The sequence below is a fragment of the Leuciscus leuciscus genome (genome assembly GCF_965113295.1).
Source record: "Leuciscus leuciscus genome assembly, chromosome: 23".
NCBI lineage: Eukaryota > Metazoa > Chordata > Actinopteri > Cypriniformes > Leuciscidae > Leuciscus > Leuciscus leuciscus.
The window spans coordinates 23205118-23223837 of record NC_138747.1 but is presented as its reverse complement, the minus strand read 5'-3'; the positions used below and the strand labels follow the sequence as shown (position 1 = coordinate 23223837).

Sequence of the window (18720 nt, the reverse complement as noted above, 5' to 3'; positions counted from 1 at the left end):
TTGTTTGTAAGGGTGTCTAGTGGCAACTGCCTGCAAATGTGCACCAGTGTTTTTTTTTTTTTGTTTGTTTGTTTGTTTGTTTGTTTGTTCATACTCTAAGGAAAGCACTTACCATACTTACCTTAGTGGTTTTATCAGGGGGAACTTAGTTTGAATTGTGAATTAGAATGATGAGTAGCAGTAATACAAGTCAATAATAATGTCACACTTTACATGATTGCATAAGTCAGGACTGAGTAACACTGATGAACCTGTTGATGTGATTACTTTATAGAGCGCATAATGACAGCAACATTGACTTAGACAATGACAACTGACTTAGAAAGTCAATGGGTACATTCTTCAAAATATCTTTTGTGTTCAGCAGAAGAAAGAAATTGTCTTTTCTGAGAATAAGTAAAATATTTCTACTGGTTAGTATTGACGAGTTATCTCTCAGTGGGAATCAATAGCTTACATTCTCCCTGTGTTGGCCTTTGGATCCTCAGAGTGTCTCTTTTGTTTTTCCTCCACTGTTTGGGATGTTGAGCAAAGGGCCTGATGACCCGTATTTACTTCTTCATTAACACATATTCTAACAGGAAGTATAACTAGCTCAGTTGGTGGTAAGACAACGACTCTATGTTAATCTATACTCTCAAACAGGAAATGACTATGGCTTTTCTGTGCTCCAGACTTTAGTTGAAGAGCATTTGTGGTTATCAACCAGTTTGAGAGTTTCCTCCTGTATGAACAGTGCGTGTGTGATGGCCCAGACAAAAGATCCAAACTTTGGGCAGTCATCAGGCACTAACTCTGCCCTTCAGAGACTGGACACTTTAGCTAGCCGTTTTTTTTACAAATACCGGAAAGGAAACCAGGAGAAAGGACTAGAGAATGAAGGGCCACATGTGTCAGAGTACACTGGCCTTTGGGATGCAACAAGTAAGTCTAAGCCTTTTCAGAGATATATTTTAAATTAATAAACAATCTAATGAATGTTGTTGTCAATGCACTAGAATCCTGCTTTCTTAAACTGGCTTACTCTTGATATTAACTCATTGCATAGAGTATCTCTGGTTTATTTTCTCAACCATTATAGTTTGAAGGATATGATATTTTAATAGTAAATGGCTATCTGATGAGTGCAGAGTAAAATGTGTTAGCCTTGTCCAAATGCATATATTTCCGTACACTTTGATTGTTGTCAGACTGTTTGTGGTTTTAACAGGAAGAGAAACAAGCCTTCTCAGAGCCAGCAAACAAACCTGAATTTTCACTTTATAGTGAACAGTGGCTATTAAAGCATTAAATCTATGAAGTATTATCTTTCCTTCTAGTTCGTAGCAGACGAGATAATAGGCCGCCCTGCACACAGCTATCACAGTTTACTTGATGTCTGTATTTACAGACACAACACTCTTGGTTCCAGTGAAATTACAACATAAAATGTAACTAAATTCACTGTTACTGATATACATCTGACAAACAGATGCAAATCTTGTGACCAAGTGGCAGCCTGCACCTCATAAAAGATATCAATCAAAAGTCCATGGGCACTTTATACATTACATATACATACATTACACATATATTGTAATGTTGGTTGTAGCTGGCTTTATGAAAACATTTACAATGTTGAAAAAGGGGAGAGGTGTGTAATGTTTTCTTTACATGAAATAGCCATGCAAACTCAACTCAAAGACTCTGTGTAGCAGAAACCTACCTGAAGTGAATATCCCCCAAAAAAGCATTCACTATAGCACACACTTTTTTTTATGTATATGTTAATGGTAACACATTATAATAAGGTACACTAGCTAACATTAGTTAATGTATTAACTAACATGAACTAACCATGAGCAATACAGTTGTTACTGTATTTGTTAATCTTTGTTAACGTTAGTTAATAAAAATGCAGCTGTTCATTGTTAATTTATGTTAGTTCAAAATGCATTAACTAATGTTAACAAGATTTTAATAAAGTAAATGTTGAAATTAACATTAACAAAGATTAATAAATGCTGTATAAGTGCAGTTCATTATTCCTTCATTCTAACTAATGTAATTAACTAATGTTAACTAATGAACCTTATTGTAAAGTGTTACCATTTTAATTTGTATAATGTCTAACATACGGTGTTGGCAGGAAGTGTACTGACTCTACTGAGGTTTCCTGCCTTTTTTTCTTCTTGCTCAAAAACATAAAATTACATTTAATTTTAACATTTATTCTCCCCTCAAGCAGAGAACAATCCTTTGCCACTGATGTTTATTCTGTAATCTGTTCCGTTTAGTGAAAGAAGTCTTGACAAAAGCCAAAGAAGATTTTTTGATTAAATGGGAGAGTCAGCCACAGGTATGAGAGCTTTATTACAGTAAACATCAAAGTCAAAGACCGTTTTCTCCAGCAGAACTAATTGTTGTCCTCTGCCTTTGGATCTGCAGAACACATCATGTCTAGATGACTTTGACAGGCTGAAAACTCTTGGGACTGGATCTTTTGGAAGAGTAATGCTAGTCAAGCACAGACAGTCGGGACAATACTATGCTATGAAGATTCTGGACAGGCAAAAAGTGAGTATGTATACTGTATATCCTCCTGCAGGAACCAGCAATTGCTATTTGTCCTCTGTAGAAGAAATTTGTTTTTGTTAATTCTTATTATTTAACAACAGGTCTCTTAAAGAGTTTACTGAGCTTTTCAGAGCAAAATGTGTACTATTTTGTAAATATTTTTATTTTTTTTTATTTCCAAGAAGAGTATGGTTTTACAATGAAGACAGTGATTCATTCGATGTCCTCGGAAAATGACATCCACTGTAAATAAATAAATAAATAAAGAACTTGTAAAAATTAGTTATATCAACTACCAACAATAAAAAAATTAAAAACACAATTAATTTGGTCTGTGATTGAAGTCAATTCACCTTTATTTATATATCGCTTTATACAATACAGATATACAAAGCAGCTTTGCATTGATATGGAAATTAATGATTCATTGATATAAACAGAATTCAATTCTACAGTAATGCAGCTCTAAAAAGAAAATAGTACAGTAAACAGTTGTTATTCAGTTGAAATCAGTTTAGTGTTAATTCATTTCAGTTCAATGACTGTGTAAAGTTCATCAATTATGAAATTTGTTCTGTTCATCGATAAAACAGCTCTGAAGAAAATATAGTGATGTCATCATCCAGCTCAGTTCAGTTCTCATCCAATAGTGTCAGTGCAGTCGAATCAAAAATATTGCTGAATATTAATTGTCCCCAACTAAGCAAGCCAAAAGGCGAAAGTGAACGATAATGTTCTGTTTATTATGAGCGTGTGCTACCGTTATGTCGTCTGCTGCTGAGAAAAAATAATCATTAACTGGGGAAAAAATATGCTCCTCTGTGTCAATATCATTACAACTGTACTGATAATGATCATCCTTAGTGTGTACCTAATACTTGTGGATCCAAGTTCAATATGCCTGCATTTTGAACTTAAGCTGAGTATTAATATTGCACATTAATAATGCAAATATTACTAACCTTTCCACTAAACAATCTCAGTTTGCAGGTATTGGCACAAAACTCAAAGGTTATGTAGGGTTACTTCTATGCACCTAAATAATTTAATCACTAAAACTGAAGAAACTTCTCAAAGAAGAACGACACTAATCACCCCAATGATGACTTGAAACAAAACATTTTTAACAAAAATATATAAAATTGATTAAAACATACATTAATTCTGAATTACAAATATTTACATTTGCTCAAAAGTCCCCATGCTTTAACAAGTTTTTCAAGATTGTTATGGGTGATCACTGATCATCAAATTGAGCATGTCAGAAGCCTCCTCACAAAATTTGGCATTATTGCTGGTTTCACAGACAAGGCTTAAGCCTAGACTAAAATGCATGTTTGAGCATGTTTACACAAATTATGGTTATGTTATATTAAAAACGGTGACATTTAGTTTTTGGTTTCAGTTTCGTATTGGACTCTTATGCTGCATCCTAAATCGATAGTATGCGAAAAATAGTATGTAAGAGGAGTATATAAGCATATGTATAGTATGTGATTTCAGATGCAGCTATAGTTTATACATACTTTTTTCCTATGTTTTGTCATGGTTACATTTGTTGTCATTACTCATTGTTTGATTGATTGCATCCACCTACTCCTTGTTTAGTTCATCATTATCCTGTATATGGCACTCAGTTTGTTCAGTTCTTTGTCTTGTGTTGTCAGTGCTGTCAATGCATGTTTCTCCTTTGATCTTCTTCATTGTTTCTCTTGTGGATTATCGTCTTTATCGTTATAATAAAGGTGCTGCATTTAGATCCCTCCTCTACTAATTTGACCTAACCCGCCGTAACAAAAACATTTATCAGGTTTACAAAAGACATTATTAGCAAAAAAAAAATAAAAAAAAATAAAAGATTTGTGAATGAAAATGAGCATGTTTTTTAAACATAATTGTACTCAATTTCCTAATAACTGAGTCCAGATATTCTCTACAGAGGACATAAAACAAAAAATATATATTTTTTGTTTGTTTGTTTCTTAAACATTGAATTTGCTTTATTATCATTTTTAAATTTCAGGAAATTCAAAAAAAGGTCAGATGTGACAGTTTAAATTGTGTCTGGCTGGTCTGGGCCTTGTTTCAATTGTCAGAATGTAATGTTAAATGGTAAAAAAATGACAGAGAAGAGGAAACTGAAACTTCCTCTGTTGACAGGACCAAACCACAGTGAGCCATGATGTTTCCACTGATGACTGTCACGTAATCAGACAGTTTGAGGGGCCGTTTACTCAACACCATTTTCAACTAAAAACAGAAAACTTTTTAACGGATTTTTGAAAACGGCAACATCATGCGTGTATTACGTGTTAACATGGTATAGGGAAATCACTATATGCGAATGATGGGGTCCTTTGGATTAGGGGCAGAAATCTAGAATACATGCAAAAGAAAATGCAGACAGCAGTTAAGGCAGTAGAACAATGGTCATTTAAATGGGGTTTCAGATTATCTCCAATCAAATCTCAGATAATTTGTTTCTCTAAGCGACATAAATTTCATTGAAATTATATGGTAAAGAACTTGAGCAAGTTAGGGTGATTTGATTTCTTGGAGTTTTATTTGATGAAAAGCTTACATGGAGACAACACATAGATAAAATGCAAGAAAATGCAAAATATAGTGTGTTGCTTGTCAGGACGAGATTGGGGAGCAACTAGGTCTTCATTGAGAAATATATACTGGGCCCTTATGAGATCAACTTTTGATTATGGTTGTACTGCTTTTATGGTGGCAGCTGAAACTAATCTTAAAAAACGTACTCTGTTACTAACGTAGCCTCGGTTCCCAGAGAGTAACAGGAATGAGTATTGCGTCGCTAGACGCTATAGGAGAACTCCTTTTCTCGAGAATAAGCCTTTATTTTAAAACGTAGTGCAGCTGCACAGCCAGCACAGTGCAGAACTGTATAGTGTGCTGATTGGCTGGGCTGCGGGAACTGCACAAACCTATGGCGAAGTGGCGAGGACGCGCAAACCTATCAGGGCGCTTCCCGCTTCGCGCATGGCGAAACCTGCTAAAATGTGCGTGGCTATATAAGCGACCCATTTCGCCATAGGAATCAGGTTAAATCGACTGAAGCAACAGTACCTGAACATGAAGCTTAATAGCATGGCCGTCAACGCAATACTCATTTCCGTTACTCTCAGGGAACCGAGGCTATGTTAGTAACCGAGTACGTTCCCTTTCGAGAACAGTTCACTCTTATTGTGTCACTAAAGGCTATGGGAACCCATTTCAAAACGCTGAGCTATTAGCTGACGACTTCACTCTGAACTACCATCTGGGGCTGTGAAGCCCAAGGCTTATAGTACAACTAAAAGTCAAAAACCAACGGGGACCGGACAAATGTCGGAGCCCACGAAGGGATACCTTGAGCCTTGGGCCTTTCAGGGGCCAAGATCTCCTAGATAGAAAGGACTCATGCCTGCAGAGCCGGCACCTCCAAGTTGTAAAACCTCGGATGGCGAAGACCAGCCGGCCAATGCACAAATGTCTTCAATTGGTACACCACTGGACCATGCCCATGAAGAGGCCATGCCCCTTGTGCAATGAGCCCTGACGCCTTTGGGGCATTGAAGGCCCATTGAGGCGTAGGCCAAAGAGAGAGCATCTACTATCCAACGTGACGATCTTTGCTTCGTGACCGGGAGCCCTTTGGTGCGGCTGCCGAAGCATACAAAGAGCTGTTCCAACTGCCTGAACGGGGTAGAACACTCTATATAAACTCTGAGTTGAGAGCACCTTGGGTACATACCCATGTCTAGGTTTGAGGACGACTTTGGAGTCATTGGGCCCAAACTCAAGGCAGGAAGCGTTCATGGAGAGCGCTTGCAAATCGCCCACTCGCTTGACCGATGCTAGGGCTAGCAGGAGTGCGGTCTTGAGTGAAAGTGGCTTTAAGTCAACTGACTGAAGCGGCTCGAAAGGGGGTACCCTAAGAGCCCTGAGGAACGTGGATAGGTCCCATGAGGGTATAGAGGGAGGACGAGGTGGGTTCAGCCTCGGACCAGGACGTGGTCCCGCCAGGCTCGGGAGGAAGATTTTTAGGGCTTGAAAGACTGCTCTCATTTCGAGGCAGTTGATGTCTAGGCGTTTCTCCGAGCTTGACCAGAGGCCGGAGGTTGGCCTGCCCTTGCACAGGGCCCCTCAACCTAGGTTGGAGGCATCCGTCATGACCACTTTCTTCCTCGAGACTAGACCCATGCTTAGACCTGACTGGTACGAGTTGGTGTCTTTCCATTTAGCTGGCACCAGGCACTGTTTAGCTTCAGCCGCTGGGTGGGGCTGAGAGACCAGTGGCGCTGGTTTGGCTGGCTGTTGGGTCGGGGCGTTCCTGGGGCGACCTGAAGCAGAACTGGAGTGTTTGTGCAGAAAGTGTTGCATGGTCTGCAAAGACTTCTGTGCTTCCTTGAAACGCTCAGCGAAGCCCTTCACCGCGGGACCGAAGAAGCCGGTGGTGGAAACTGGGGAGTCCAGGGAGGCAGTCTTGTCTGCGTCCTTTATCTCTGTGAGATTAAGCCACAGGTGGCGCTCGAGCACTGCCAGGCTGGCCATGCTTCTACCAATGGCCTGGTTGGTGGTCTTTGTGGCGCGCAGGAACAGGTCAGTGGCGCTGCGCAGATCACGGAAGGCCAAGGGGTCCGGTCCAGACTCGTCCATGGAGCGGAGGAGTTTTGCCTGGAACACTTGGAGGACCACCATAGTGTGCAGTGAAGCAGCTTGAACAGCGGAAGCATAGGCTCGGCCAGCAAAAGCTGAAGTGGTCCTGCACGGCTTGAATGGGTGAGTCACTTTAGACCTCCATCCAACGGGGGACCACCACTTCCTCTAGGGGGGGCAGCTTCTCATACCCCCTTTCCTTGGCACCGTCGAGAGTCGAGAGCAGTGCAGAGGCGGGCCAAGTAGGGGGCACGCCATGACTTTGTCAGTTCGTCATGAACCTCAGGGAAGAAAGGCGCTGATCGCTGACGAGGGACCTGCTGGCACCCCGGCAGGAACCATTCGTCGAGGCGGCTTTTAGCTGGCTCTTTAGTTGGCTCTTTAGCTGGCTCTTCCGGTGAAGACCAGTCGAGACCCTATAGTCGAGACGTCTGTGCCCACTCTGGTAACGCTTTTGCTGGTCTGAGACGGGGGGACGGGGTCAATAATAGAGCCCGGCCAATCCTTGCCTTCAGATCGGCGTCATCGTGGAGGTCTTCCTCCGGGTACACCAAACGAGACGAGGAGAGAGTGTGGAGAGAGTGCAGGGACTGAGCCGGCATGAACTCACTCGTCTCCATGCGCTCTTGTGTCTTCTGACCCCACCATTTCTTCCTCCGAGGTTCCTGGGAGGCGGGAAATGGGAGGGCACAAGGGGCGTGGTCGCTCTCTAAAAAGAAAGCTAGCTGCGAGCGCAGAGAGGAGAGTGGCATGTTCTCGCAATGAGAACAGCCGCCCCGAGTGAGTGCAGTTTCTGCATGGTTTTTGCCCAGGCAGGAAATGCACTCACACGGTGCTCGTCTGTGCGATGCAGAGGGGCTCTGCATGTGACACAGTAGGATCGCTGCATTTGAAACAACGGCGCGCTGCTCTTTTAGAAAGAATTTGCCTTTTAGGCGGTTTTGCTCATTAAAAGGATATGCCGCCGGATGACCGTAGGGAAACGGGGAATCAGCAGATGACGGCGTTGAGTCAGAAGCGCTGAGCAGGAGGCCGCCGTCCGCTGAACTGCTGCTGCAGATTCACTGCGTTCCGCTGCTAGGCTCGTTTCGACGGCGAGAAGGCTTTCAAGCAGGAGAAGATCAGCGAAGAGGTGAGTCATCGCTGAATGAGATTAAATCTGATTCCTATGGTGAGTCAGTAGCCACGCCCATTTTGGCGGGTTTTGCCACGCGCGAGGCGGGAAGTGCCCTGATAGGTTTGTGCAGGGAAGTGCCCTCTCCGCTTCGCCATAGGTTTGTGCAGTTCCCGCAGCCCAGTCAATCAGCACGCTATACAGCTCTGCACTGTGCTGGCTGTGCAGCTGCACTACATTTTAAAATAAAGGCTTAAGGCTTCAACAATTCAGGTTGAAATGGGAGAGATGCCATTGGGTATTAGAAGACTTAAACTTATGCTAGCATATTGGGTAAACCTGCAAGGGCATAATGAATCCCATCCTGCAAAGACTATAGTACAGGAGTGTTGGGAACATAGTAAATCTAATTTTAGGAGTTTTGGATTGTGAATGAAAAAGCTAGGAAAATATGTTTGAATAGTATACAATATTGTCCTACTGTTCCATATTCAAATATCCCTCCTTGGATGTTTATAATGCCACTGGTTGATTTACAAATATATGAGGAAATAAAAGATAATGTAAAGCAAATACCTATCTGGTTTGTTGTCCAAAGCTACTTAGAAAATAATTTTACTAATCTTCTTCTTCTTCTACGCCTTATCAGCACTCAGCTGGTGAGTCCGACGTGGGCTCCAATACGTTCACCTAGTTCTCTCCAAATATTTCTGTCCCGTGCCACAATTGATGCTTGGTGTAAACTCATACTTGTCCGATATTCGATCGATCTTATCCATGTGGCCTTCGGTTTTCCTTGTTTTCTTTTACCATCTACTTTTCCTTGTAGTACCGTCCTCGCTATACACTCTTCGTTCATTCTCAGCACATGCCCTAGCCACCTATGCTGCCTCTCATGTACTACTTGCACAATCGTTTGATGGCACCCCGTACGCTGTCATATTATCTCGTTACGGATTTTGTCTAATCTGCTAACCCTGAGTATCTTCCTTAGGGCGGCCATTTCGAATACAAGGAGTTTTTTCTCTTCCGCTTTTTTAAGGGTCCAAGTTTCACAGCCGTATAGCACTATTGGCTGGATCAGTGCTTTATACAAGCGCATCTTAGTGTGTATGCTGATTCCTCTGCCTTTCCATGTCTTTTGGAGATCGCCCATTGAACTGAGCGCTGTCGCGGTTCTGATGCGAATATCTTGCATACAGTCTCCATTTGCAGCTATTGTTGCTCCCAGGTACTTGAAGGTCTTTACTTCTGTGAGCGGTTCTCCTCTCAGCAAGACGTGTTGTTATTCAATTGCCTCGCCTTCTTTAGGTGTTGATCTTACCCGCATCCATTCAGTCTTTGTATTGTGGATCTCTTGTCCGAACCTGGTGCTCTCCTCGTTTACGCGGTCGATTAATACTTGGCTATTTTGCAGAGTTTCAGCTATGAGACCAATGTCGTCGGCAAATCTTAAGTTGCTGAGCTGCCTTCCGCCGACACTTGCTCCGACATTTTCCATGTTTTGTCTGTCTAGGGCAAGTCTCATGATGTGTTCCAAATACAGGTTGAATAGATCTGGTGACATTATGCAACCCTGTCTAACCCTGACTGTTTGTTTAAACCACTCCGTTGTATCATGGCCCACGATTACTGCGCTCTCGGCTTGTTTATATAGGTCTTCCAACAAACCGATCAGCTTTGGTTGCAAACCGTAGTGATGCAAGATCGCCCAAAGCGCTTCATGCCACACTCTATCGAATGCTTTCTTGAAGTCAAGGAAGATCATGTACAGCTCGCCATTTTGCAATTTGGAATATTTTTCTGCCAATAACCTTAGTGAGAATATTTGCTCGATTGTACCCCGACTTGGCCTAAAGCCGGCTTGTTCCTCTGACATCAGCCCTTCAATACGCGGTTTCATCCTGCTACCTATGATTTCCAGTATAATCTTACTAGCGTGACAAATGAGGCTGATAGTTCTATTATTCTCACATTTTGTTGTGTCGCCTTTTTTAGGGATGACTACTATCAAGGACTGTGTCCACAGTTTAGGGAATTGCCCGGTTTTCCATATGTTATTGCAGATGTTGTGCATTACCTTAACTAGTGTCTGGCCTCCTAGCCGAATTAGGTCCCCTTCTATGCGATCGACTCCGGGTGCTTTGCGTTGTTTAAGATTGTCGATTGCCGCTCTCACCTCCGACTCTAAAATATCCGGTTCTTTGTCATTGTGTAAACTCGAAGGCCAGAGTTCATCGAGCACACTTTTATCCACTGACACATTCTGGTTGTCTACAATACCTATGCCACCTAGACTTGATTTCATTTTCACTCGAAAGCAGCTTGCCTGTCTCATCTTTGACATTTGCGCTCCGGACTTTGAGTGCCAGTCCGCCCGAAATCTCTTTTACCTTGCTGAATAGCTTTCGCAAGTCAATTTTTCTACTGGCTGATTCGAGTTCTGCGCATTGCCGCTGTGTCCATTCTTGACGACATCTAACTAGGCCCACTTTAATGTCTTTAGATAATTGTTTGTACTTGGGTTTTAAACTTGGATTGGCATTCAGCTGTGCCTTCACCTTTCTTCTTTGGTCAGTGAGCAACAGCACCTCTTCACTAATCCATGTTTTTTTCTTCTTCCTTACAAACCCAATTGTTTCTTTCGCTGCTTCTTGGATGTTAGAGTTTACTACATCTAGTGCTTTGTCCACATCTTCTGGTAGGTTCTCAAGCATGGCGAATCGATTTGCTAAGGCTATCTGGTATTCAAGCCTCACAGTAGGCTGCTGAATCAGCTTTTCTATGTCGATTCTAGCTCTTGTTCCAATGTCCCGCTGGACTTGAAACCGTACCTTGATGTTACTTAAAACTAAGTTGTGATCTGTTGATCCGATCGCTGCACTAGGAAAGCTGCGAGTGTCTGTGAACGAACTTCTCCATCTTTGATCTACCATTACAAAATCGATCATGTTTCTTGCACTGATAACTTTTCTGTTTTTACAACCAGGTGCTACGGGCGATGTTTTCTCGGGTGCTGCCCACGTCCACTTCTGTGTATCTTTGTGTTCAAACCATGTGTTCATAATACACAGTTTGTTCAGCTGACAGAATTGCAAGAGTCGTTCACCTCTTTCGTTTTCTTCACCGTATCCATGATGGCCTATAACTTTTGCATTGAAGTCTCCCATCACGATGCGTATATCGTTTTTTCCTGCTTTATTGAATCCGGTCTGGAGTGCAGCATAACATTTTTCCAGTTCGTCATCAGTGCTCGTACTCGTCGGAGCATATGCTTGGACGATGGTAGTATCGTGGCCTTGAGCGTGGAAACGCGCCACAATTACTCTTGCTGAGATTGGATGAAATTCAATCAAGCATTTCGCAGCATTTTTTTATAGCAAAATGCCTACTCCTCCTTGCCGTTTGTCGTTGTTACCAGAGAACAGGAGCTTACAACCCTCATGCTCCACTGTCCTGTGACCTTTCCTTCGTACTTCAGACAAGCCGATAACTTCCCACTTAAAACGCTCAAGTTCCTTTATGAGCAGTTCCAAGCTTCCATCCTTCCAGAGTGTTCGGACGTTCCATGTACCGATTGTCACTTTGTGTTTGGCAGTTAAAAGCCATTTAATTTTTCCAGTAGCCTTATCACGTGTGTCTCCCAAAGAATTCGAGACATTTTGCACGTCGCCCCTAGTAACCATTTGGCGTCTCCGCTCGCGCCCTAGTGGTCCCAACGCGGGCGTGCGCATCACTTGTTTGTTTAGAACTAGATTCATTATTGGTTTCTTGGGGTTAAATTTGCATGCGATTCCCCAGATCTCTCATGCATTGCATGGTGCCGTTGCCCTTGTAAGGTTCATCCGCCTTTGCCGAATATTTATACTCGTGCAGGACTCTCATGCAGTCCGCCCGTGCGCTCATTTGCTCAATCCATAGACCATTGGCACTTCACGGGTTTGTGTTGGTAAAATTTCTTGGCTCCGACAGCTGTCGCGCAGAGGTGCGTTGCATCCCGGTCTTCCGTCCCCAGTATAATAACGACCAGTGACGGTGGAATAAGGTGTTTGCAGCTGCACGCTTGGTCAGACCCGTTACCTTCCCAACACGTTGGGCGCAGTTTAACGTCATGCCCGGGACGGATTTTACTAATAAAATAATGATATTCACAGATGGTTCAAAAAACCCTAAAAATTGACATACGGGTGCTGCAGTGTACATCCCACAATGTGGAAAATATATCAAGAAAAGAACAACACATAATCTTTCAGTTTATACAGTAGAACTGGTGGCCATTATATTGGGATTGCAGTGGGTAGAAGAATATAACAAAAAAAATAATAATGTTTTAGTTGCATCTGATAAAATCAGGGAAATCATATTTGAAATATATCAAACAATATACAGATTACATAATAAAGGTTTGAGTGTATGGTTTGTTTGGGTTCCTGCACATGTTGGTGTGAAAGGAAATGAAGAAGTGGATATGTTAAAAAATCTCTTAAATCACCAACAGTAGATTTGCAGATTGCAGTAAAACTGAGGCTAAAGCAATCATAAAAGATCAAACTCAACAAAAATATGGCAGGAATATTGGGAAATTAATGATACAGGAAGACATTTGTATAGTATTTAATGCTTTGTTGGCATAAAAAGGGAGATGAGTAAAAAACAAAGTGAAGAAAGGATTATCACTCGTCTCAGAATAGGACATACAGGGCTCAACATATTATAAATGGAATGTGTTTACATTGCAATCAGCCAGAATCTGTCCAACATGTGATGATGAATTGTTATGTATATGAAAAGGAAAGGAAGGAATTAAAAGAAGTACTAGACAAATTAAAACTTAAAACATCCTTGGAACAGAATTGAGGAAAATACATATACAGATATTGACATTTTTGAAAGAAACAGGTCTGATGGAGCGAGTACAAAGGATATATGCGAATTACAGTCTGCCAAATCTTCTGATCCACACTCCCGTTCAGTAGCGTATAACCCGTATAACACCTAATAAGCTGGTTTGCCAACCGCCAATAAAAACATAAGAAGAAGAAGTATTACGTGTTCAGTCTATAGCCGCGTAGTTTCTTCACAAAGTTACATTGCCATCTACTGGTCTGGCATGCATAACACAGCATTTTTAGTCGTTAAGTACTTTTAGTCATAGTTAAGTAGTTTGCGGTTCCGTGTGAATGGGGATCATTTTAACAATGTTGTCGTCTGTATACTTTTTAGTAAATTGTTTTAGTACATCGTTGTCGTGTAGCTACAAAACGAAGCTATTCATTCATTCAGCAATTTTAAAAGACTGGAATAAAGCACCAATAGTACAAAACTACTATAACGCTGAAAGATGTGCAAGTAGTCCATTGGTTGTGAGATAGCGTTGGAATGTCTTTATGGGTAAGAAACAGCCATCATGTCTGGATCCAGCGGCTTTTGAACAGTTACTCTAAAAATCTGTATTATAAAATCACAACTTTGCTTGTTTTTACATAGAAATACAACAAGACTAATGTTGTTTTATTTTACTTTAACCACAAACGAAAGTAACTAATGAGAATCTGTGAAATTTACTATAGCCTATCACTATTTCTCAAACTATTTATTTTTGCACAAATTAGATTGCCGCATTAATATTAAATATTTATATTTATATTAACATAATATAAATAAAAAAGAATGTTACAGAAATCTACCTTTGTACCCTATTTATGCTGCTATGTAAAATATGCTTATTACATTAAAATATTGAATAAAAATTCTATTTTGTTTTGTATTTAAAATATTTGCCTGTTTTTTTTTTCATATTATTAATTATTTCTCATAATTTTCTTCTTTTTTTATTTTTATTATCCCTGCTTTTGATTATTTTCCAGGTGGTGAAGCTCAAACAAATAGAACACACATTAAATGAGAAGAAAATATTACAAGCAGTTTCCTTTCCTTTCCTTGTGAAACTGGAGTGCGCTTTTAAGGTACAGGAGCAAATTATATTGAGAAGAAAGACAATGTGAAAGTGTGTGTTTGTTGTGTTTGGCAGGGCTACTGCAAAAATGCAACATAGAAATTAATTTCATTAAATAATTCACTCAACAGGATAATTCAAATTTGTACATGGTCATGGAATATATCCAAGGCGGTGAGATGTTCTCACATCTGAGACGGATTGGAAGATTCAGGTGAACCGCTTAAAAACTAGTTAATAAAAACTCTTTATGATGTACCTTTAGCCTTCTTCCATTCTATATCAATGAAATAACTTTGTTTTTTTTCCTTATAGTGAGCAGAATGCACGTTTCTATGCTGCTCAGATTGTTCTGACGTTCGAGTATCTTCATACTCTAGACCTTATCTACAGGGACCTAAAACCTGAAAACTTGCTCATTGATCATCAGGGATACATCCAGGTGTGCCAGTCACTTGGCTGCTGATCTTCCGATAAAATGTTACTTTCACTTTGGTTTTGTATTCATACATAATTTTAATTAGCTTCATCCATAACTCTTATATTTGAATGTGATTAAGGTAACAGACTTTGGCTTTGCCAAACGAGTGAAAGGCAGAACTTGGACATTGTGCGGTACACCAGAGTACCTGGCACCAGAGATCATTCTCAGCAAGGTAAGAAAACACACCAGTAGTTCTTCCTCCTTTAGGAGTTCAATGAGGTCTCAGCGTTTGCTCTTTTTCTTTGTTAGGGCTACAACAAAGCTGTTGACTGGTGGGCGTTGGGTGTTCTGATCTATGAAATGGCTGCTGGATATCCACCTTTCTTCGCTGATCAACCTATTCAGATCTATGAGAAAATCGTATCTGGCAAGGTCAGAAGAATTTCAAAATTTTGACAAAAGAAAAAAAAAAAGGGAAAAAAAACACATAATGAATATGTCTCATCCTGTCCTCCCATACCTGTAACAATTCCTTCCCTCGTGGGTCCTAAAATTATACTTATTCTTTTTGTCCAGAAAGCTTACATTTTTTTTATTAATTTTTTTTTGTCTTTTTATGCATTTTGGGGGAATGTATTTGTATTTTTAATTTATTTACCTTTAAATTACTAGACTTTATCAATAATTTAATTTAGTAAAATAATTTAAGCACATTCAGCACATTCTTTCACTTAAAGGGATCATCGGGTGCAAAATTCACTTTTATATGGTGTTTGGTCTTTGCAGTGAGTGGACACAACCACCATACAATGAAAAAAATCCATTCACTCCTTTTTTTTATCCTCAAAAAGCCTAAACACTCTAAATAATCAAGCCGTTTGGATTTTCTGAGCAATATGACGTCATATTGCTCATGCTCCGCCCACGACCACTGACGGACTGTCCAGTATTAGCATATTTCCGCCCTTAGCCATTTGTAAACTGTCCACCAAGGCAGGTTGTCAAGTCAGCACTTTACCTGTCTTGTGTCAATATGCCTCATGAAAAAGGGGGGTGGGGTGAGCAGTTGCTCATTATCATTTAAAGAGACATACACTGAAACGGGTCGCTATGAATAGAGCTGTTTTTGAGGAGGTAAAAAGGGGGTTGTTTTACACAGCCATTGAGGCATTTTAAATGATGTTTTATTTACAAAGTTCGGGAGGAGCACGTTCAGATAATTAACACAAGTGGAGAGCACTCAGCAATCAATGGTAAGAGGTATATATACATTCAGCAGTCTCACCTCAATCCATTGACGGTTTAGCAGCATCCCTCCATCACCCCTTCTCCGCACTTCTAGTCTAGTCCAACCACTTACATACGGGGGGGAGTACTCTGGGTTCGGGCCGAACTCCGAGCTCGGAGCCCTCCCCCTGGACAGTACACCAAATACGCATTAAACTTTACCCCCTCTAATTGTATGTAAGTGTGAACTCGTGAACTAAAGTATGTTACAAACTTTACACGAAGACCCTAAAGAATCATAATAAACTTGTGGAAAATGGGCATCCGATGACCCCTTTAAATACAAAATAACTCTCCAAAAGGTCTGGGTGTCTTTGCCGACCTCTTGTAAAAAAACAAAAACAACAAAAAAAACATGATATTTCATAACTATTGCCACTAGATGGCCTTTTAGCTCTATATGGTGCAAATTAACTGTTCCCCAGGGTCCCCAAGTCATTTTTCTTCAGTGTTTTTTTTATTTTATTTTTTTTAGTATGCATTCAGGTATATTTTTAGACATTATAAAATAATTTTTTGGTATGGTTTTAGCATGTTTAGTTTTAATTTTAAGCATTTTTAGGTTAGTGTTTATATTGAAGTGTCTGAAGTGTATATTAATAATTCAAGCTAGTAAGGTGGACAGCAGGGGGGAACAAGTAAAACCTTGAAGAATATTTATTTGAAAATTCTGATTTTAATTCGAGGGAAGGATTTGTCATTATTTTTATTAAAACCACATAATCTCTTCAAATCCAGTCATTTTGTGTGTGTGTGTGTGTGTGTGTGTGTGTGTGTGTGTGTGTGTGTGTGTGTGTGTGTGTCTATTCTAAGTTCAAATGTGACAAAAGTCCTAAGGTCTTGGACCACTCTGATGAACACTAAATTTTTTTAAATTAAAAGAAAAAGATTTTTGGGTCTGACCCGAGGAGAGGATGAGGAAAAATGACTAAATAATACTTTATAGATTCCTTTATTGAAATGTTATTTCAGTGGTGAGTGGCAAAATTTGTGAGTATTCTGGGTAGTTGCCAGGATTTTGCTCTGCTCATTGTTAAGGTGTTTTGAGTGGCCTTTTGCAAATTTTTTAGCACAATTTGTTTTTCAGTAGTTGTTGAAAAACTCCCTCTTGTTGGCCCTATATCTAAAGTATATCACAATTTCTATTTATTTTACACAATCTTGATTGCTTCATCAGTATTCAATAAATAATAATAATAAATAATATCATATCGTCATATATTTTTGGGACCAGAATAAACATTTTAACTGGGGCATTTGACACACAAAGGTTCTAGAGATGTTTTCAACATTTGCTGACTTCTACAACAAAGCATGGGTGGTTTTTTTTTTTTTTTTTTTTTTTTTTTTTACATAATTCGAGATTATTGAATAAGTATCAAACATTCAGATGTGAATACTTGATTTGCACAGGTACGATTCCCCTCACACTTCAGTTCAGACCTGAAGGATCTTCTGCGCAATCTGCTGCAAGTGGACCTCACGAAGCGCTTTGGCAATTTGAAAAATGGAGTCAGTGACATCAAAAACCACAGATGGTTTGCTACGACTGACTGGATTGCAATCTATGAGAAGAAGGTGAGGCCTCTTGTTCTTTAACACATATTCATACTTTCAGGATTCAAGTTTCTGAATGGATCTTGAGAACCGCTCTTTATTTCTTCATGCATTTTACAGGTTGATGCTCCCATCATACCAAAGTGCAGAGGGCCTGGAGACACAAGTAACTTTGATGAATATGATGAGGAAAACATACGGGTATCTGTCACAGAGAAATGTACAAAAGAGTTCTTGGAGTTCTAGGGTACCTGTAAAAGCTTTATGAGTTATTTTTTTCTTTTTCGTTTTCTTTTTTCTGGTCTCCTTATTTTATTTTATTTTTTTAAAACATTTGATTAGATGTAAAAGTTTTACTTTATGTTAATTTATACATTGAATAAAGCCTATTTTTCACTTTTTGCAGTTTTTTTTTTTTTTTTTTTTACCATGGAACACTGCTCCATTTTCCCCATGTCTTTTACACATTAAAGAAAAGTATATGTTCAGTATTACTATATGAAAAAGCTAAATTCTCTATTACGTGTGTGTGTGTGTGTGTGTGTGTGTGTGTGTGTGTGTGTGTGTGTGTGTGTGTGTGTGTGTGTGTGTGTGTGTGTGTGTGTGTGTGTGTGTGTGTGTGTGTGTGTGTGTGTGTGTGTGTGTGTGTGTGTGTGTGTGTGTGTGTGTGTGTAGAATGTGTATATACTGAAGAAAGCCTGTGGCTGTTCAGAAATATGAAAAGGTAAAGAAAGTACAATGTAAAAGTGTAAAATTGTTTGTTTGAATGTTTTTTTTCCTCCAGCTTTGAAAACAGATCCCCTAAACAATGGTATACAGCTCAATCATATATGATAGGTTTTTTTTTTTACTATTATTTTTATATCTGCTGTAGAGATCATGCTGTGCAATTTTGTGACCAATTATTTAGACACTGAATAAAATAAAATTATTTGCATTGCCTTGTAATGTCCAATGCAAAGTGTCAGTGTATTTTCTGTCTTTTGTTTGTCCTTATGTTTGTGAACGATTTTACTTCCCCACTTGAATGAAGCCCTAGGATGCTAATACCTACAGTATTACACATGTAGAATGCTAAAACATTTTAGTTGGTGTTAGAATCCTGTTGTAACAAATTGTATTGCCAGAGAAAATCGCATTTGTAATATAATATAATATAAT

General features: G+C 39.8%; 1 protein-coding gene across 1 annotated transcript; it reads left to right on the top strand.

Annotated features, from left to right (window-relative positions):
* Window positions 1-586: 586 nt before the first annotated feature.
* On the top strand, window positions 587-18531 carry prkacba (protein kinase, cAMP-dependent, catalytic, beta a). The gene is made up of 10 exons (XM_082156774.1): window positions 587-924; window positions 2277-2338; window positions 2428-2556; window positions 14203-14301; window positions 14423-14505; window positions 14607-14733; window positions 14852-14947; window positions 15025-15147; window positions 17416-17580; window positions 17680-18531. The coding sequence occupies exons 1-10, from the start codon at window positions 729-731 to the stop codon at window positions 17803-17805; spliced, it is 1206 nt and encodes a 401-aa protein (XP_082012900.1). The 5' UTR covers window positions 587-728; the 3' UTR covers window positions 17806-18531.
* The last annotated feature ends 189 nt before the right edge of the window (window positions 18532-18720 follow it).